The sequence below is a fragment of the Physella acuta genome, unplaced genomic scaffold (assembly GCF_028476545.2).
Source record: "Physella acuta isolate Inbredline_101_S28 unplaced genomic scaffold, ASM2847654v3 ptg000388l, whole genome shotgun sequence".
NCBI classification, from domain to species: domain Eukaryota; kingdom Metazoa; phylum Mollusca; class Gastropoda; family Physidae; genus Physella; species Physella acuta.
The window spans coordinates 107,387-126,305 of NW_026731907.1; the positions used below are offsets into that span (position 1 = coordinate 107,387).

Genomic DNA, 18,919 nt, shown 5'->3' on the forward strand with positions numbered 1-18,919 from the left:
TCTTGGCCAGTTGCCAGAATTTCTTACAAACATTGTCGGATCGACCACACCAGGTCGGGGATCCAAGTTGGCCAGGTTTGCCAAGACCAGAGGAAGGACAGCAGTCCCGGCAAACACGGTCAAGGCAATCACATTACAAATTGGTGATAGAAGCGTGAATGGTGATGTGATGATAGAACCATGTGGCGCCGCACTGAGGGCAGGCGTCGTGTTACTGCGGACATACACATCAGCGGAAAATGGACTAGTTCAAGGATTAGTGGCAAATGTTTTGGATGAGGAAATTTTTATACCGCCTAATACTCTGGTAGGAGTACCACAGAACGTCGAGGTACTAAGGTCGGCACAGTGCATCGAACTGAGCAATACCAGCAGTAATGAAGTAACAATTAGGTCGGTCAATGTGACGGCCGAGGTGAAGAAAGAGGATGGCCGATCATATACATTCCCGGAAACTGAGGACCCAAAACTAAATGAATTGCTGAATAAATACAGTGATATATTTGCCTCGTATGAGGGTGATTTGGGGTACACGGAAGTAATAAAACACCAGATACCCTTACTACAAGACAAGCCGGTGGCGCAACCTTATCGAAGATTACCACCGAGTCACTACTCGGCGGTGAAGGCACACCTAAATGATCTACTAAAAAAGGGAATTATTACAACCAGTACAAGCCCGTATGCGGCACCGATAGTAGTGGTAAAAAAGAAGTCAGGGGAGATAAGACTGTGTTGTGATTACCGGAAATTGAACAATATCACAAGAAGGGATGCATTCCCCTTGCCTCGTATTGATGAATGTCTTGATGCGTTGGGGGGAGCAAGATTTTTTTCTACCTTGGATTTGGCTAGTGGCTACCACCAAGTGGCCATGCACCCCAACGATCAACATAAAACTGCATTTATTTCTCCACTGGGACTGTACGAGTGGACCCGTATGCCGTTTGGTCTAACTAATGCACCTGCTACATTCCAGCGAGTAATGCAGAGTGCTATGAGTGACTTTCTATTTCAAATAATGTTGGTGTATTTGGATGATATTCTAGTTTACTCAAAAACTTGGGAGGACCATCTAAAAAGATTAGAACAAGTGTTTCTCCGTCTTAGGGAGATAGGAGTAAAGCTGAACCCAGACAAATGCTGCTTTGGTCTGAAATCGGTACATTTTTTGGGTTATGTGATTTCGTCGGATGGCATCGCCACTGACCCAGATAAAATTGCAGCTGTTAAAGAATGGAAACAGCCAACAACTACAGTAGAGGTCAGATCATTCTTGGGCTTTGCTTCCTATTATAGAAAATTTGTGCCTGGTTTTGCAAAAATTGCCGCACCATTGCATGACTTGGTAAACAAAATGACAAAGAAACACAGTAAGGAGAAAAAGAAAGGTAAAACACAACTGATAGGTGAATTATGGACTGATGAATGCCTGAACTCGTTTAAGCTCTTGAAAAAGGCTTTGACAGAGGCGCCGATATTGGGATACGCGGACTTTGACAAACCATTTCGTTTAGAAATCGACGCCAGCTCTAAAGGTCTGGGAGCTGTGCTATCACAACAACAAAAGCAAGGTTTCAGGGTTATTGCGTATGCCAGTCGAGCTCTGAAGGGATCAGAGAGGAACATGACAAATTACAGCGCCATGAAACTAGAACTTTTGACATTAAAATGGGCTGTGACTGAGAAATTCAGGGACTATCTATTAGGTGCTAAATGTGTGGTATACACTGACAATAACCCCTTGAGTCACCTAAAGACAGCAAAGTTGGGATCCATCGAACAGCGATGGGCAGCAGAATTGGCACTCTTTGACCTAGAGATAAAGTATCGCCCGGGGCGGTCCAATGGCAATGCGGACGCCTTATCAAGGAATCCTTACGAGAAACCGGGTGATGAGGAAGAAACGCTGACAGGAATATGTGAGGTCAGAGCGTCAACAGATATCCCTCATGGGGTACAAGTGATGCAGAACGGGCAGACCGGGGTGGAGCACATATCCACAGAGCCCGAACATATGGACAGTAGTGATTTTAATTGCCTTAATCACAAAAAGATAAGAGATGCCCAGAGAACGGATAGTGGCTTACAACCGCTATTGAAATACGTCCAGGAACAAAAATTCCCAGGAAGAAGGGAAAGAGAACAATTTGGTCGAGAAACAAAGAAAATACTGAGTCAGTGGGACCGTCTCAGTATAGAGGATGGTGTTCTCATGCGGAGAATTCATGACCAAATTGATGGGACAATACACCAGGTGGTGGTGCCTGGACAGTTACGAGAAGAAGTGCTAAGGTTGGCACATGACAGGGCAGGACACCAGGGTCAGGACAGGACGCACAAAATATTACGACGGAGGTGTTACTGGCCCAATATGGAAATGGAGGTCAAACGCCATTGTGAGGCTTGTGTGAGGTGTCAGCATGCGAAAATGCCAGTTGTCAAAATGAGACAGCCATCAGGACACCTACTAGCGACAAAACCACTAGAGATTGTGGCTATGGACTTTACGTCGTTGGAGCAATCATCGGATGGGACGGAACATGTGTTGGTAATGACTGATGTATTCACCAAATGGACGGTGGCGGTGCCCACGCGAGATCAGACTGCCAAAACAGTGGCAAAGGTCTTAATAGAACATTGGTTCATCAAATATGGCATACCAAGACAATTACACTCTGACCAAGGAAGGGCCTTCGAGTCAGAAGTAATTAACCAACTGTGCAGCCACTACGGGATCAACAAATCTAGAACAACCACATTTAATCCGAAAGGAAACGGACAGTGTGAACGGTTCAACCGCAGCATGCATGATTTGCTGCGTACGCTAGAACCTGAACAGAAAAAACGTTGGCCTGATTTTCTCCCAGAGTTGGTATATCTATACAACTGCACACCCCATGCCACAACCGGCTTTTCGCCATACATGTTGCTGTTCGGACGGGAGGCTCGACTCCCTCTTGATTTGTTCCTAGGAAAAAGAGAGAGTATGACTGGCTCATACACCGCACTGGAATATGTGAATGAACATATGAGAAGAATTAGAGAAATGTACAGGGTAGTACAGGAAAGATTAGAACATGAAGCACGGCGAAGGGAACCGCCGGTACAGACAAAGGACCCGCCACTCAAACTGAATGACAGGGTATTACTGCGTAGCCACCCGTTAGGCAGAAACAAAATCCACGATCTCTGGGGACAGGAGATATGGCAAGTCGTGGAGATGCCTAAAGTAGCAGGTGGCCCCTTTAAGATAAGACCCATCGATCACGCCAAACCGGATCGGTGGGCGAATATTGCTCAATTAAAGAAATATTGGAATAGGCAAGAAGAGCAGTTACACACAAGGAAATCCAAGACAATTAGGGAACCGGAAACTATAACGGAAATTCACATACCCATCCCGGAACCATATCACCATCAACAGAACAACCGCGATATACAAGTGGAGGATAACGGCAACAAAGAGGATCCCGTTCCTTCCAGAAGCAGAGAGACAGTAGACCATCAGATAAGTGGTCCGCGGAGAAGTTTGAGGAACAGAAGGAAGACGAAATTTTTTGTCAGCAACCATCAAGTCTTTCATGGTCGCGCTGGTATGAGAACAGACGGTTCAAAAAGCTATAAAACGGAACTGGTGAAGGCACCAAACGAAAAGGGTGGATGTAAATTCTAGAACTGTTTTGTGTCTCAGGAAGACGATGTAGACACAGTTGATATGTGAAATAGGTATAACTGTCAATCGTATACGAATGGGACGTCGTGGACAGTGAGTGGAACAGTAAAAATTTTTTACGATTGTGCGATTGACTTTGGAGGAGCGCACCTGCCAGGCGTTGTTTGTGGTGGAAAACACACAAAAAAAGGCAGGGGTGGATGTAACTAGGGTAGGCCTAGCTACTAGTTACAAATCTGATAACGAACGATAAGCCGAGACGCAGTATTACAGTCTGATGCAACCGATAGCAGGTGGCTTATTGGATCGGACTGATAACAATCTCAAAGCCAACGCGTGCTATTTTGGGAAACGGTACGAGGGGATTCAGACGGCCTGTCAACTTTGATTGATAGGATGCAGATGTTTATGACACGGACTGTACGTTAGAACTGCGCAACTAGTGGTCGGAGACATCGAGTACAAGTATCGATTACGGAGGAATACAAGTACGAAGATGAGTACGAATACAAGGGATAAATAGGAGGGGACGGCAGAACTCGCTCTCTTCCCTCTTCATCGCTCGCTTTAGATCAGTCAGTCTGTGTGACATATCAAGTTGGTTATATTGTGTTAAGAAGGACAATAGACATGTGGATTCAGTTATATGAAGCCTAGTGAGGACTGTTAGGGGTCAGTTGATTCAGACTATTATTGTGAAACATTCCTGTTGATTCATTGTGTTATATTGAAGCATTTCTTGATTCATGTAATAAAAGGATCAATAGCGAACCTGCATCTTCGAGTCTTTCTACTGTAGTCGATGTTGTGTAGCATGAGTGGTTCAACTCGTTGCAATTGGCGTTGTCGGGCAGGATAGACTCGGGGAAGGTCACATATATATATATAAATATATATATATATATATATATATATATATATATATATATATATATATATATATATATATATATATATATATAAAGAAATGTATGTGCGTGAGTGTGTGTTTCTGTTTGTCTTATATTCATTACCACACCTTTCATCTGATCGCCATGAAACTAGGAAGTTGTTGAGAGGTATCTGTAAAAAAATGCAAATTAGCAGGATGGCTCCCCGGCAGGGCGATTATTCTCTATATACGGTATATAAAAATAAAAGTCGCTTGCAGATTGATACCGGGTGTACCCGTGAGCACCATGGCGGCTACGTTCATTTTAAACAGCGCGATAGGCTATGGATATAATATAAGACGTGATGATTATTAAGACACTTACATAAACCAAGTTGAGGTAACAAATTAACCTATATATTTCTTAATTTTCTCTAATCTATTGACCTTCCTGCGCAAAAATTACCTGTACAAATTCGGTCGATAACAAATTTAATCAACCAAAACTGATACGGCTCAAGATTAAGGCAACAATTTAAAATGGACTGTATTAGGGCGAAAATGTATTTATTCATATGATCCCCTTGATTGTTCGAGATCTTTATTTCTAGATCATAATCAACAAGTCTTAAGGCCAATCTTTTCATTTAAAACTGCTGTATTTAATAATCGAGGGCTTTTCACACAGACAACTGAATCTCGATAAGATAAAAAAATCTTAACCATATATGTATTCTCATAAATAAATTGGAATTCATGATGTTGTGTTAAATGAGGTGCTTTAAAATCAGAGGAAAAACAACAAAAAACAATATAATTGTATATATATATACATATATATATATATATATATATATATATATATATATATATATATATATATATATATATAATCATAACTTGTGATAAGTTTTGATACATTGTAATGTTTTATAGAAAATATCATTTTTTGTAACACAGAATACCGATTGTGTTAGCAGTTACTTCCCATACTAAAATAAATTATGTTCATGGGAAATAACAAATATTAATTAATTTTAAATATTAAATAAAGTTAGATATAATTTCTTTAAATCAACAGCGTATTGTTTGATGTTTACGTAGGTATATATTTTAAGTTTTTTACATAACCTGTGTAAAAATTTTAAAAATCATAAAGCAAACATTTACTTTCAACGCTTAAATAAAAAATTAAAAGGGCTAGCGAAATTAAACACGCGATTTGTTTTCATGCAAAACATTCAATAATTGATTGCTTTTCATGACAAAGTCCTACTGTGTGGCTAAATGTATAATTACCTTTTATAGAACAAAAAAAGAGCAAAAAAACTCTCTTCTTAATTAAACTAAGACAGGGTTGGCAACAAGTGGCTCGCGAGTCGCATGCGGCTCCTTTGATGTCAGGATGCGGCTTATGTTATTTTTATTATCATAACTGATACAAATATTATACTGTAAAAACAACTTAGAACAAGATAAAAACACTATGAGTAGATAAGTTAGAGCGCATACAGACAGCTGACAGCTGCTTGGGTACAAGGCCTAGCTCCTCAACTTTGCTGTGGCCAGCCCCGTGGAAGCTGGTTCCATGATTTCAACTGCCGTAGTGCACATTTTTTTTCTAATATTTAGAATAGTAATTTTTTTTCAGAAAGCATTTTGTAGGGCCTATATGTCATTGTGCATTAATTAGACTTGAGTGACATAATTTTTTAGTTATTAGCTTCTACATTGGGTAGGGATAGTGCTAAAGTTTTATAATTTAATTTTATTTTTCAAGCAGAACTTGCGTAAATACTTTCTTATGTTCTGTGCGAAACGTGTATGTTTTTATATGAATAAATAGTGTTTCATACTTTAACCCATTTATTTTAAATTTATTTATCTAATCCTAATCAAACCATAATATCGGGGGAAAAAATGTTAGAGGCTCTTTAAAAACTGGAAAATTTTGTAAATTGTAACTTTTGGCTCTTCCGCCTCAAAAGGTTGCCGACCCCTGCACTAACCTATTGTTTTTCTGGGAGCTGTTCAGAAATATATATAACTAGACTAACTAGCCTATTATTTTCTGACATTAGAAAATATATAACTATACTGATGGGCCTAGCGGTAGAGAGAGCTAGACTGCTAACCCGAAAGTCTCGTTCGAATCCGGATTCAAGCAGTGGAACTTCCCTGAGACCAGTCAGCTCTAATAGGTACCTAACTTACGTTAGGGAAACAAATGCGGCTGAGCATAGTGCTAGCCCCACTATCCCTTCATATGCCGTGGTCTTTGAAGCAGGTGAACTCTACTTCATCTTCCCTATTTGTCTTGGGCATGAAAGGGAAATGAAGATGATGATATAACTAGAGTTGCTTACTTATTATTTATAGATAACTAGACTTTTTAACCTATTATTATATTGGAAACTATTTAGAAAAGGATATAACTAGATTTATTATTTTACTGGAAACTATTTAGAAATATGTATTACTAGACTTTTTAACCTATTATTATACTGGAAACTATTTAGAAAAGGATATAACTAGATTTATTATTTTACTGGAAACTATTTAGAAATAAATATAACGGGACTATTAAACCTATTATTTTACTGGAAACTATTTAACGTGTGATAAACTAGACTCTTCACCCGTGATGTAAATAAATAGAGATGTATTCGCTCTTTCTTTACACATGCCATCGATGTAACGACATTCCTGGCACTGTTTCCTACCTAGCATTACAGGAACCAACATTCTAAGACAACCCCATGACAGGATTCCAGATCCATTCTCACAAGTCAGAGGTAAAGATGGTCACAAATTCTCCAGTGTCTTACAGCAGATAATCCCTTACATGAACTGGAATAAAAAAAACACTCAGAACACACTCTGGCAATACATAATAAATTAAGACTATACAACACATTTAATAGGCTATTTAAATCTATATAATCCCTCAACCCTTGTTATGTTAGTTAGGTACCACAGAGCAGTGGCGTAGCGAGGTCGGGTGTCACCCGGTGCGGCACTTAATGGTGTCACCCCCCCAGAGGCGTAGCGACCCTTCCCGGGGACAAACTTTCAAATTTTCGATTTGCACCCCCCCTCAAACTTTCGATTTGCACCCCCACCCTCGAACTTTCGATTTTCACCCCCCCCCCCTCTCAAGTTTTTCTCTATATATTTTCCTATTTTTTGCCTTGGTGTCACCCCCCCTAAATGGTGTCACTCGTGCGGTCCGCCCCCCCGCCCCCCCCCCCCTCGCTACGCCCCTGCCACAGAGTGGAGTGTCTAGGGCTAAGTGTCGCATGGTGGCACCCACCCCTCTCTATGCCTGACCACAGCCGGGTGTCTCTATCTAGGTGGCTCTCCTTGATCACAAATTAATGGCCGTTGAAGTTCATCTAGGAACTCTTGCGCCCATGCCGGTGAACTTTTTACTGGAAGGTTATACTATGGCCATAAACTACTGAACTTGGTAGCACTATATAACACCTCCAAACCACAGCTTCTACAATATCTCACATGCCCAAACATTTTATACAACACCCCGCAATACTCCGACACCATGCGATACTTATAATGCATTGAAACTATTTCATCATCTCTATTTTTTCCAAGACTAATGGGGCAGATGAAGTAGAGTTTATCTGTTTCATTTAATTCGACATGCAAGGGGACAATGTGGTCAGCTCTATACCCAGCCGCTTGTGTTTCCCTAACATGAGCTAGGTACTCATCAGAGCTGGGTGGACTCAGTGACGCATCTCTCATATGAACTCGAGACTTTCGTGCTAGCAGTCTAGCAATCTACCGCTAGTCCATTCCGCCCCCTTGTACAACTATTTACCACCCCAAAATTCAATACACCCTGAACACTCACGCGAGCCTCTCTGTCCTACTCACATCATCCCCACCCCCCACGTTGTCCAGTTAGCCACGCCCACTACACAATGTCGTAGTCGGGCTCCACCCCTCCACCCAGAAACCCAGGGAAGACATTGGGCGTCATCCTGAAGCAGTCACAGGCCGCCGCTAGCAACATGAAAATGGCCAGCAGATACACGTAAAATCCCCACAGGAACCTGCAAAAAAAAAAAAAAAAAAAAAATTAAAAATAAACGTAATCCGTATGTAATTAAATTAGTTATGCCGTATTTCACTAGCGGTTTTAAATTAAATTAAAATTAATAAAAAAAAATAGTTCAAAATTAAACTTGAATAAGTTTCATTTCCGGTTATCGGAAATCGCTGAAAAGTTGATACAGAACTAAAAATTTGATATAATACTTATATATGAAATTTTATCAACCGAGCTGTTACGGTACTCACAGACATGCATACACACACAGACATATGGACAAAATTGCAAAACTACTATGTTTATTTCTACTCAGATAGGTGTAAAACTTCGTAATTTTTGAAAATCTGTTGTTTTTTTTGTTTTTTTTTCACGATTACAATACTACCTCTATACTTCGTTTATGAGAAAGTAAAAACAGAAAGATGATACTAGATGAGTCACGGTTTTAAGAATGAATCAAGATAATATTATTGGGATGGCGCTTGACTGAAAGATTCAAGGGAAAAGGAAACAGGCAAGGTCAATGGAAACCTAGTGCCGCACGGTAAAAAAAAATAGTGACTATATTGGGGCACTGGCACTAAAAAATTCCCGGGGGGTGGGGGTCGGCAAAGACGGAAGAACCTTTCTTTGGCAGCCCATATGTCTTAGGCACAAAGTGAACAGTTGATAAAATCAGTGTTCGAGTCGTTAAAGTTATGGCTGCTAAACCGATAAGTCTAGAGTTCGAGCCCTCGGGCAGATGAGGCTCGTTAGCTGTGGACAGCCACTCTTCTAGGAGAGAAAACTCCAAAATCAACCAACTGCTGCCTTGTAGTTTGTTCTTGGTTGGACAAAGGCTATGGAAGCAAATCTAAAGAGAAATGCAGGCTGAAATCGGAGTCAATGGCCTCAATGGCGAAAAACCAGTTGACAGTATACTTAATTGTGCTGGAGGGGATCCCTTAGTAAAACCCAAGACTGAAAGAAAACCTTGAGCCTCATCCTAGAAAACCGTTCTTATCCTCTTACCAATAATTTATTTCTCATCCTAACTCATATCAGTAGAAGCAATAAAAACAAAACAAAAAATAGAAAATAAAAAACTCGGTACGATTCTGAAATTACTCAAAAGCTTTCTAAAAAAACAAACCTCAAAACTACAACGTCGTAAAAAAAGAAACGAAACGCGACTCACCTGAACTCCGGTCTCTCGTCTAAAGGTACAACAATCGTCCCATAGCCAATCATCAACGTCAACCCCATAATGGCTGGTTAAAAAGAAACATTACACATTTAATCGTATACGTACTGGTAAAAGGAATAAAACTTTAGAAACAACCCAACATGAAGGGTTAAACCAATGATTTCTATGGAAAAAAATAACTTTAACCCATTAAAGGTCATAAAAATAATAGCACTTTAGGAAGCAACACATTATCGACGTTAACCCTATAACTGCTGGTAACAAAATAAACTACCGTAAACACAAGTGCAAACTATGCATGAAATAATATGACGACGATACCACATATATATTCCTTCACCGAGAAGGCGTAGTTTAGCGATTTACCTTGTGTTATTTCTTCATAGCTATTTATGGAACATTCTATTAACACATTTTGGAGTGTGAATCTTGGTTACTGTGAAAACAGGGGCCATCACAAACATTTTAAGCTATTCATAAGATTTTCAAAGTTCATAAAATATTAAAGCCCAATAAAGTATGAAGTAAGAATATTCTAACAGTTTTATGCATTCAGCTCCACATTTTCTGATTATTTTTTTACATCTTCAAATATCGTTTTAAAATTTAGTTTAAAAAACATTAACTAATAAAAGAAACACAAATTTTGTTTACGAAAATTTGAAGAATTAAAAAAAACATTAACTAATAAAAGAAACACGATATTTGTTTACATAATGTGAGGTATTTAAAAAACGTTTTTAACAAAAACAAAAAATATTTTGTTTACATAATGCGAGGTATTTAAAAAAAGTTTTTAACAATTACAACTAATATTTTCTTTACATAATGTGAGGTATTTAAAAAAAATTGTAAACAAAAACAACAAATAGTCCCCTATGTTGCTTACATAACGTAAGGTTTTTAAAAAACGTTTTTAACAAATACAACTAATATTTTGTTTACATAATGTGAAGTATTTAAAAAAAATTGTAAACAAAAACAACTAATAGGCCCCTATGTTGCTTACCTAACGTAAGGTTTTTAAAAAAAGTTTTTAAGAAAAACAACAAATATTTTGTTTACATAATGTGAGGTACTTAAAAAAGTGTAAACAACAAATATTTTCTTTACATATGTGAGGTATTTAAAAAAAAGTTTTTAACAAAAAACAACAAATATTTTGTTACATAATGTGAGGTATTTAAAAAAAAGTTTTTAACAAAAACAATAAATATTTTGTTTACATAATGTGAGGTATTTAAAAAAAAGGTTTTAACAAAGCACAACAAATATTTTGTTTACATAATGTGAGGTATTTAAAAAGGTTTTAACAAAAACAACAAATATTTTCTTTACATAATGTGAGGTATTTTAAAAACAAGTTTAAAACAAAAACAACAAATATTTTGTTTACATAATGTGAGGTATTTAAAAAAAGTTTTTAACAAAAACAAAAAATATTTTGTTTACATAATGTGAAGTATTTTAAAAAAAGTTTTTAATAAAAAAAAAACATTTTGTTTACACAAAGTGGGGTATTTAAAAAAAGTTTGACTTATTAAAAAAGCACAAATTTTAATTACATAATGTGAGGTATTTAAAAAAAAATTAACAAAAAACAACAAATATTTTGCTTACATAATGTGAGGTAGATGGTTCCAAAAGCCCCAGAATATCGAATAGAAGGACACAACATGGCCGCCAGCTGGACTAGACACAGGATGTAGTAGATGGTCATAACAAGAGCCGCTACCACAAACAGGAAGATGCGGAAATCGCTGGCTGTTCACAAAGTATATTCTTACATGTATATATATATATATATATATATATATATATATATATATATATATATATATATATATATAGGTATATATATATATATATATATATATATATATATATATATATATATATATATATATATATATATATATATATATATATATATATATATATATATATATATATATATATATAGAGGTATAAATATATATATATATAGCCTATATATTATATATATATACGTGTTTATGATTACGTTTGTATATGCTTATATTTATATATATTATACATTAGGGTATATACATATATATATATATATATATATATATATATATATATATATATATATATATATATATATATATATATATATATATATATATATATATTTATATATATATATATATATATATATATATATATATATATATACATATATATATATATATATATGTACTTTTTAAATAAGTTATTTATCCACTGTCTCTAACTATCGTGTGTAAATACGGGAAGAATGTCTAACGAAAAAAAAATATCCTAACGTCATCTGTACAGGGGTCTAACATGACCAGACTAACTTTTAACACACAAAAAAAGGACAACACAATTGAAACGTTCTTGTCGTATATTTTAACCAAAAAAATTCCATCTTGTTCACCTCTATCTTCTAACGTGTAGCAGGCTCTGCCATAACACTCGTAGATCAAGTTCTGTGAGTAATTGACTTTGTTGTTCTGTGGACAAAAAGACCTAATGAATCCTATACATACATTGTTTATGTTTTATAACAATATGGCAACATTGATTTATTTTATAGTATTGTTTTGTTTATATAATGTATTGATAAAAAATTCATTTTGAAATGTACTATTGCAGGTAGTTAAACTCATTTAAAAGAGTAAAAAAAAAAACACAAATCAAACAACTGCTGCCTTGTTATGTGTTCTTGGTTGGACAAAGGCTGAGGAAGCAATTCCAGAATATAAAGCTGGCTGAAATCTAAACGCAGACACCCCACAATAGTGTGTCCAGCGCGGAGACACTCCACAATTATGTGTCCAGGATTCGGACACTCCACAATAATGTGTCCAGGATTCGGACACTCCACAATAATGTGTCCAGGATTCGGACACTCCACAATAATGTGTCAAGCACGCAGACAGACCACAATAATGTGTCGAACGCAGACACACTACACTAATGTGTCCAGTACATAGACACAACACAAAACATGTCTTACATCATAAGTTCCGATCCACGGAGAAAACATGCCGATGTTGAATGTGCAGAAAGTGAGTACAGCTTGATAAAAAATGCTGATCTTCGTGATGAACTGCGCACAAGACATCCTGGAAAAAGTTGGGTTAAGGTTAGGCTTAAACGTCTTAACCTACTGAAAATGGAAAGTTACAGTTAAGATAAGGAAATCATTAATCGTAAGATTTCCGTATCTTAACTGTAATGTGTGTAGGTTGTAGTTGTTTTAGTTAATCGGTTGGGGAGAGGGGTTCTGTTATATGTACCAGAGGCACAATTTGTGACAAAGAAATGATGTGTCACGGTGACGTAACGACAGGGTGCCGAAAAGTGACGTAAAAGGATTGTATGGTGATGTGTGACAAAAATTATACATGACGTTTTCGTGACGATGTGTGACAAGAATCAGTGCATGACTTTTGAGTGTGGATGTGTGACAAAAATTAGTGCATGAGTTTTGAGTGGGGATGTGTGTGTGTGACAAAAATTAGTGCATGACTTTTGAGTGTGGATGTGTGACAAAAATTAGTGCATGAGTTTTGAGTGGGGATGTGTGACAAAAATTAGTGCATGAGTTTTGAGTGGGGATGTGTGACAAAAATTAGTGCATGAGTTTTGAGTGGGGATGTGTGTGTGTGACAAAAATTAGTGCATGACTTTTGAGTGTGGATGTGTGACAAAAATTAGTGCATGAGTTTTGAGTGGGGATGTGTGACAAAAATTAGTGCATGAGTTTTGAGTGGGGATGTGTGTGTGTGACAAAAATTAGTGCATGACTTTTGAGTGTGGATGTGTGACAAAAATTAGTGCATGAGTTTTGAGTGGGGATGTGTGAACTAGCACTAACCCTAAACGTTGCTATTTTTTTTCTTCTTACAACACAACTTCTCAACCCCTCTACCAACCCCTATATCAACCACTCTAGCGACCCTTCTACCCAACCCTCTACCAACCCCTCTACCAACCCCTCATTAACCCCTCTACCAACCCCTCATTAACCCCTCTACCAACCCCTCTACCAACCCCCCAACCAACCCTCTATCATCCCCTCTACCAACCACTCTACCAACCACTCTACCAACCCCTCTACCAACCCCCCAACCAACCCTCTATCAACCCCTCTGCCAACCCCTCTACCAACCCCCCTACCAACCCCTCTACCAACCCTCTACCAACCCTTTACCAACCCCCTACCAACCCCTCTACCAACCCTTCAATCAACCCATCTACCAACCCCTTTACCAACCCCTCTACCAACCCCTCTACCAACAATTCAATCAACCCCTCTACCAACACCTCTACAAACCCCTCTACCAACCCCTCTACCAACACCTATACCAACCCCTCTACCAACCACTCTACCAACCCCTCTACCAACCCCCTACCAACCCCTTTACCAACCCCCTACCAACCCCTCTACTAACCCTTCTACCAACCCTTCTACCAACCCCATCAACCAACCCCTCTACCAACCCCCTACCAACCCTTCTACCAACCCCTCTCACCTGTCAACCACCTGTTCCCAAACATTATCCACTTCTGACGTCATTATTCCGCGGTGCCCCTGAACGATCAGCTCTATGGCAACAGAACTCTTCCCTTCGTCTAATTATTGGTGCTATAGCCCCAGCTCATCAGCTGATGACGTAGGGCAGCACGCATCTGTAGCACGTGACACCAAGGTCTATCAACACCCCATGACCATCAGTTTTGTTTAGCTGTACGAAAGGGTTAGAGATTTAAAAAAAAAACACTTAACTTCCTAGTATGATGAACTCCAAATGGAAATATGTTTAGTTATCAGCTCTGGTGTTTATGATCTGCTATATTCATAAACTATAACTTAGTTGACTTTTACGAAAAGCTGTATTCATAAACTATAACTTAGGTGACTTTTGCAAAAGCTATATTCATAAGCTAAAACGAAGATGAATATGACGATCAGCTAGTCATAAACTAAAAAGTGGCGATTATGCCGATGAGCTATACTCATAAACTATACCGTAGCTGATTATAATGTTCAGCTATATTCGTAAACTAAAACGTAGGTGATTAGCTTTGAAAACTGTATAATTGTTAATAATAACAACGATGAAGTACCATTCATTGTTAAGGCAGAATCTAGCTTCATTGCTTAGAGTTTTAACAAGATCTAGATTCTAGGCTTAAAATTTGATAAACCCTTCTCACACCATTAATCTCTGATCTAATCCAGATCTAGATAGATCTAGATCTAATCTAGAATCTACTTCTAAATATCGTATCTAATTATGCAGTAGAAAAAGTATAAATCATCTATATCAGCAGTAACTAATAAACAAGCTTGTGGATATAGAATCTAGTTATAGGCTAAAAACACTATTTCAATAAACTTTTGAAATTTACAAAATATACATTGTTAATGTTTACAGTATGTGTAGTTCTTATTTGTTTCATTCCCTTTCATACAGCTGAACAGCCATTGGTGTTTCAATATCGCATTCATACATATAGCGGTTTTTTGTGGTGCACTGAATTATTGGGTTTTTTAAAATGGTGCGTAATCTATGTCTCATTTAAAGTTAAACACACGGAATTTATAGTGTCTTTAAAAAAAAATTTCATAAAAAAATAAATCGGGACGGCACTTTCAAATCAATCGGACAATTTTTTTTTTTAAACACATAAAAATGCGAGCGATTTTTTTGAAAGCAAACAATTCCGCGGAAAAACAGCATTGATTACATTTATTAATTTTTTTAACGTTAATTAAACATGAAATTATTTTTTTTTTAAAGTCGCTAAAAATAAAAAAAATAAAAACAAATTCGATAAAACACTAATTAAAAAATTCATCAACCTAACTGAATCGATAATCAAGTTATTGTGTTTACATACACACAGACAGACTGTCAGAAATTACAGAAACAAAGGTGTGTTATAAAGCGTCAAAATTTGTCAAAATCTCGATTTTTATTTGTTCACGATTACAATGCTTTCTTTATATTCCATATAAGATAAACCATAGATTTAATTATTCGACACGATTAAAATTACAGCCCTTTTTGTATACTCTGTATTCGAGAAAGCAAAAATTGTAAAGAATAAAGTTACTCAAAAGCTAAACTCTGCCATAGTCTACAACAATAACATAGCAAAAACGTATTACAACTGGTTCGATGATGTTACTTAACTTAACTGATTATGTAACGTTAGTTGACTGATCTCTGTTCAATTTACATCGTAGCCTTGATCTGGAACAAACACAATGTAGAGTGTGAGATCCTCAGTCACTTTTTTATGTTTCTGATACAAACTTACGTCATTTTTGTGTTTCTGATACAAACCAATGTCACTTTTGTGTTTCTGATACAAACTTAAGTCACTTTGTGTTTCTGATACAAACTTAAGTCACTTTTGTGTTTCTGATACAAACTTAAGTTACTTTTGTGTTTCTTATACAAATTTAAGTCACGACTGTGTTTCTGATACAAATGTAACCCTCACTCAGTGGGGATGCTTTTACCCACTGAGGTGTTGTGGTTTAAGACGGGCTGACCCTGAGATTAAGTATACACCGACACCGACAGTTGTTGTCCAGTACTCGTTTATTTATAGCATCGAGCCATGACGGCGATGCAACACAAAACGAACTAGCCAAGGTAGACCAAAAGATCCAAACAATCCAAAAGACCAAAAGATCAAAAGATCAAAAGATCAAAATAGAAACAGAAAACTGTAGCCCTAAAACAAATGTAAAATAAAAAAGTTACATTCAGGACAACACCACGTGTAAGCTACAATATACACGGGTACAATAAATTATGTTTTCGGCCAGCACACAGTACTGCCAACAAGTACCAATAAGTAGTACTACAAAATAAATACTTAATTTAATACATCACCCTAACTAGTGTGCACATGCAGCACTAGCAGGAATTTATATATCTACACTACCTTCATTAGGTCTACATCTTGGTCCACAGACAGCAGCCTTGCGTGTGCGACACGACTAGGCACATGTCACATGACATGGAACACAGGTAATTTCGCTCACAAAAGCATAAAAAAAACGTCAACAGTTCAGTTGCAGTCCCACAGGGGCCGCAACCCAATGAATAAAAACTTCATAGTTTTATCCCCCTTTGGCTGGTAACGATATGTGTTACACAGCCCCCCTCACAAATAAATGTACAATGGAATTCACATTTACATTTACATTTACACTCATACATAATAGTACTTAAAAAAAAAAAGTTCAGTACACAAGTACACAGACATTAAGTCCTTTCAACTCAAATAGATTATTCCCGGCAAACCGGTGCTGGCTCCAGTGCTGGTACTGGTCACCACTTGATGCGCCAGGTTGAGTCGCTCGACGGGTCGTCGTTGACGGGTTGACCTCCGCAGCTCCGCTGGTGGTTCTGGGTTGATCCAAGAGTCATCCTCGTCCGATGCCTCGTCCCTCGCATTCACCTCATCCAGATGTGGGGCTGGCCTGACCATCACCTTGTCTTGTCCGTCCCGGGCGACCACCTCGGGCACGAAAGGCGTTGCCTCCGGCCGAAGTCTGGTTGGGACCACTACCTTGATTGTCAGTTCCTCACCTTCATCTGCCTCACTGGTTGGGATGATCTCTCTCCGTCGCTCCCCCTCCGCCACAGTGGGTTCAGCACTCGACATTGTATAGTCGGGTCGCTGCCAACCACGGCGGCGTCCACCACGTCGTCGGCCTCTCCTCCGGCGGCGTCTCCGACCTCTGCTTGTGTCATGTCTGTCTCCCAAGCGACGATCTTGCTCGCGCTGAGACTGACATTCATAGTGTGGCTGTCTACCCTTCTCACGCGCACCCTCCGGCTGCAACCCTCCGCCACGGCGGAACACCCGACAGCCGTACCTCCAGCCGTTAGGCGAGGTAACCTGAGCTGTGGTTGCTCGACACTGTGCTGATCTCGGTGGCGTAAACTTGGGCTGGGAGCTTGGCAGAACACGCATCAGCATCCGCTCCCCGACGCTGATAGACTGGCATTTCCCCTGCTGCTGACTCCGTTGCCTAGCTGCTTTCCTAGGACAGTCGCGGACGAAGTGCTTCCTGGACCCGCACCCGTAACAAGCTCCTCTGTAAGGCCGTTGTTTCCGGGCTAGGATAGCTGCTGCCACCTTCTCCGCCAGACGGTCAAGTTGTTCCTCCGTGAGTATCAGCGGCGTCGTCTCTTGGCGAACGGCTGCCGTTAGTGAGTCTACCTGGATAGTCCTGTTAGCTGCTGCCGTGGCTACGACTGGAGACTCAGTTGTCCCGTCCAGCCTTTTAACAGCTTTCAGGACGGACTCCATCTTCGGGCTAGCTTCCCCTGCAACCCCGCCCGTGGGTAGAAAGTCGGTGAACTCGTCATCATCGCTGTGTACTGGAGCACACACCTTTACCGTCACGGGCCGCTGCGCACTTGCGTGTTGTAGATCAGCCATCTTAGCCTTCAACTTGGCCAGCTCTTGCGACAACTTCTCGAACGTCGGCTTGGTGCTTTCCATCCTACCTCCCAAGGTCAAGCCCCACGTTGGGCGCCAAATGTAACCCTCACTCAGTGGGGATGCTTTTACCCACTGAGGTGTTGTGGTTTAAGACGGGCTGACCCTGAGATTAAGTATACACCGACACCGACAGTTGTTGTCCAGTACTCGTTTATTTATAGCATCGAGCCATGACGGCGATGCAACACAAAACGAACTAGCCAAGGTAGACCAAAAGATCCAAACAATCCAAAAGACCAAAAGATCAAAAGATCAAAAGATCAAAATAGAAACAGAAAACTGTAGCCCTAAAACAAATGTAAAATAAAAAAGTTACATTCAGGACAACACCACGTGTAAGCTACAATATACACGGGTACAATAAATTATGTTTTCGGCCAGCACACAGTACTGCCAACAAGTACCAATAAGTAGTACTACAAAATAAATACTTAATTTAATACATCACCCTAACTAGTGTGCACATGCAGCACTAGCAGGAATTTATATATCTACACTACCTTCATTAGGTCTACATCTTGGTCCACAGACAGCAGCCTTGCGTGTGCGACACGACTAGGCACATGTCACATGACATGG

At 38.8% G+C, this 18,919-nt stretch overlaps 1 protein-coding gene across 1 annotated transcript; it reads right to left on the reverse strand.

Moving 5' to 3' along the window:
- Nucleotides 1-8,484: 8,484 nt before the first annotated feature.
- LOC131942103 (uncharacterized) lies at nt 8,485-15,306 on the reverse strand. Its single transcript, XM_059301825.1, has 7 exons — nt 15,242-15,306; nt 14,338-14,550; nt 12,816-12,924; nt 12,234-12,309; nt 11,429-11,572; nt 9,800-9,872; nt 8,485-8,623 (listed from the first exon to the last, which is right to left on the reverse strand). Exons 2-7 carry the CDS (start codon nt 14,379-14,381, stop codon nt 8,485-8,487), a joined length of 585 nt encoding a protein of 194 aa, XP_059157808.1. The 5' UTR covers nt 14,382-14,550; nt 15,242-15,306.
- Between the last annotated feature and the right edge of the window lie 3,613 nt (nt 15,307-18,919).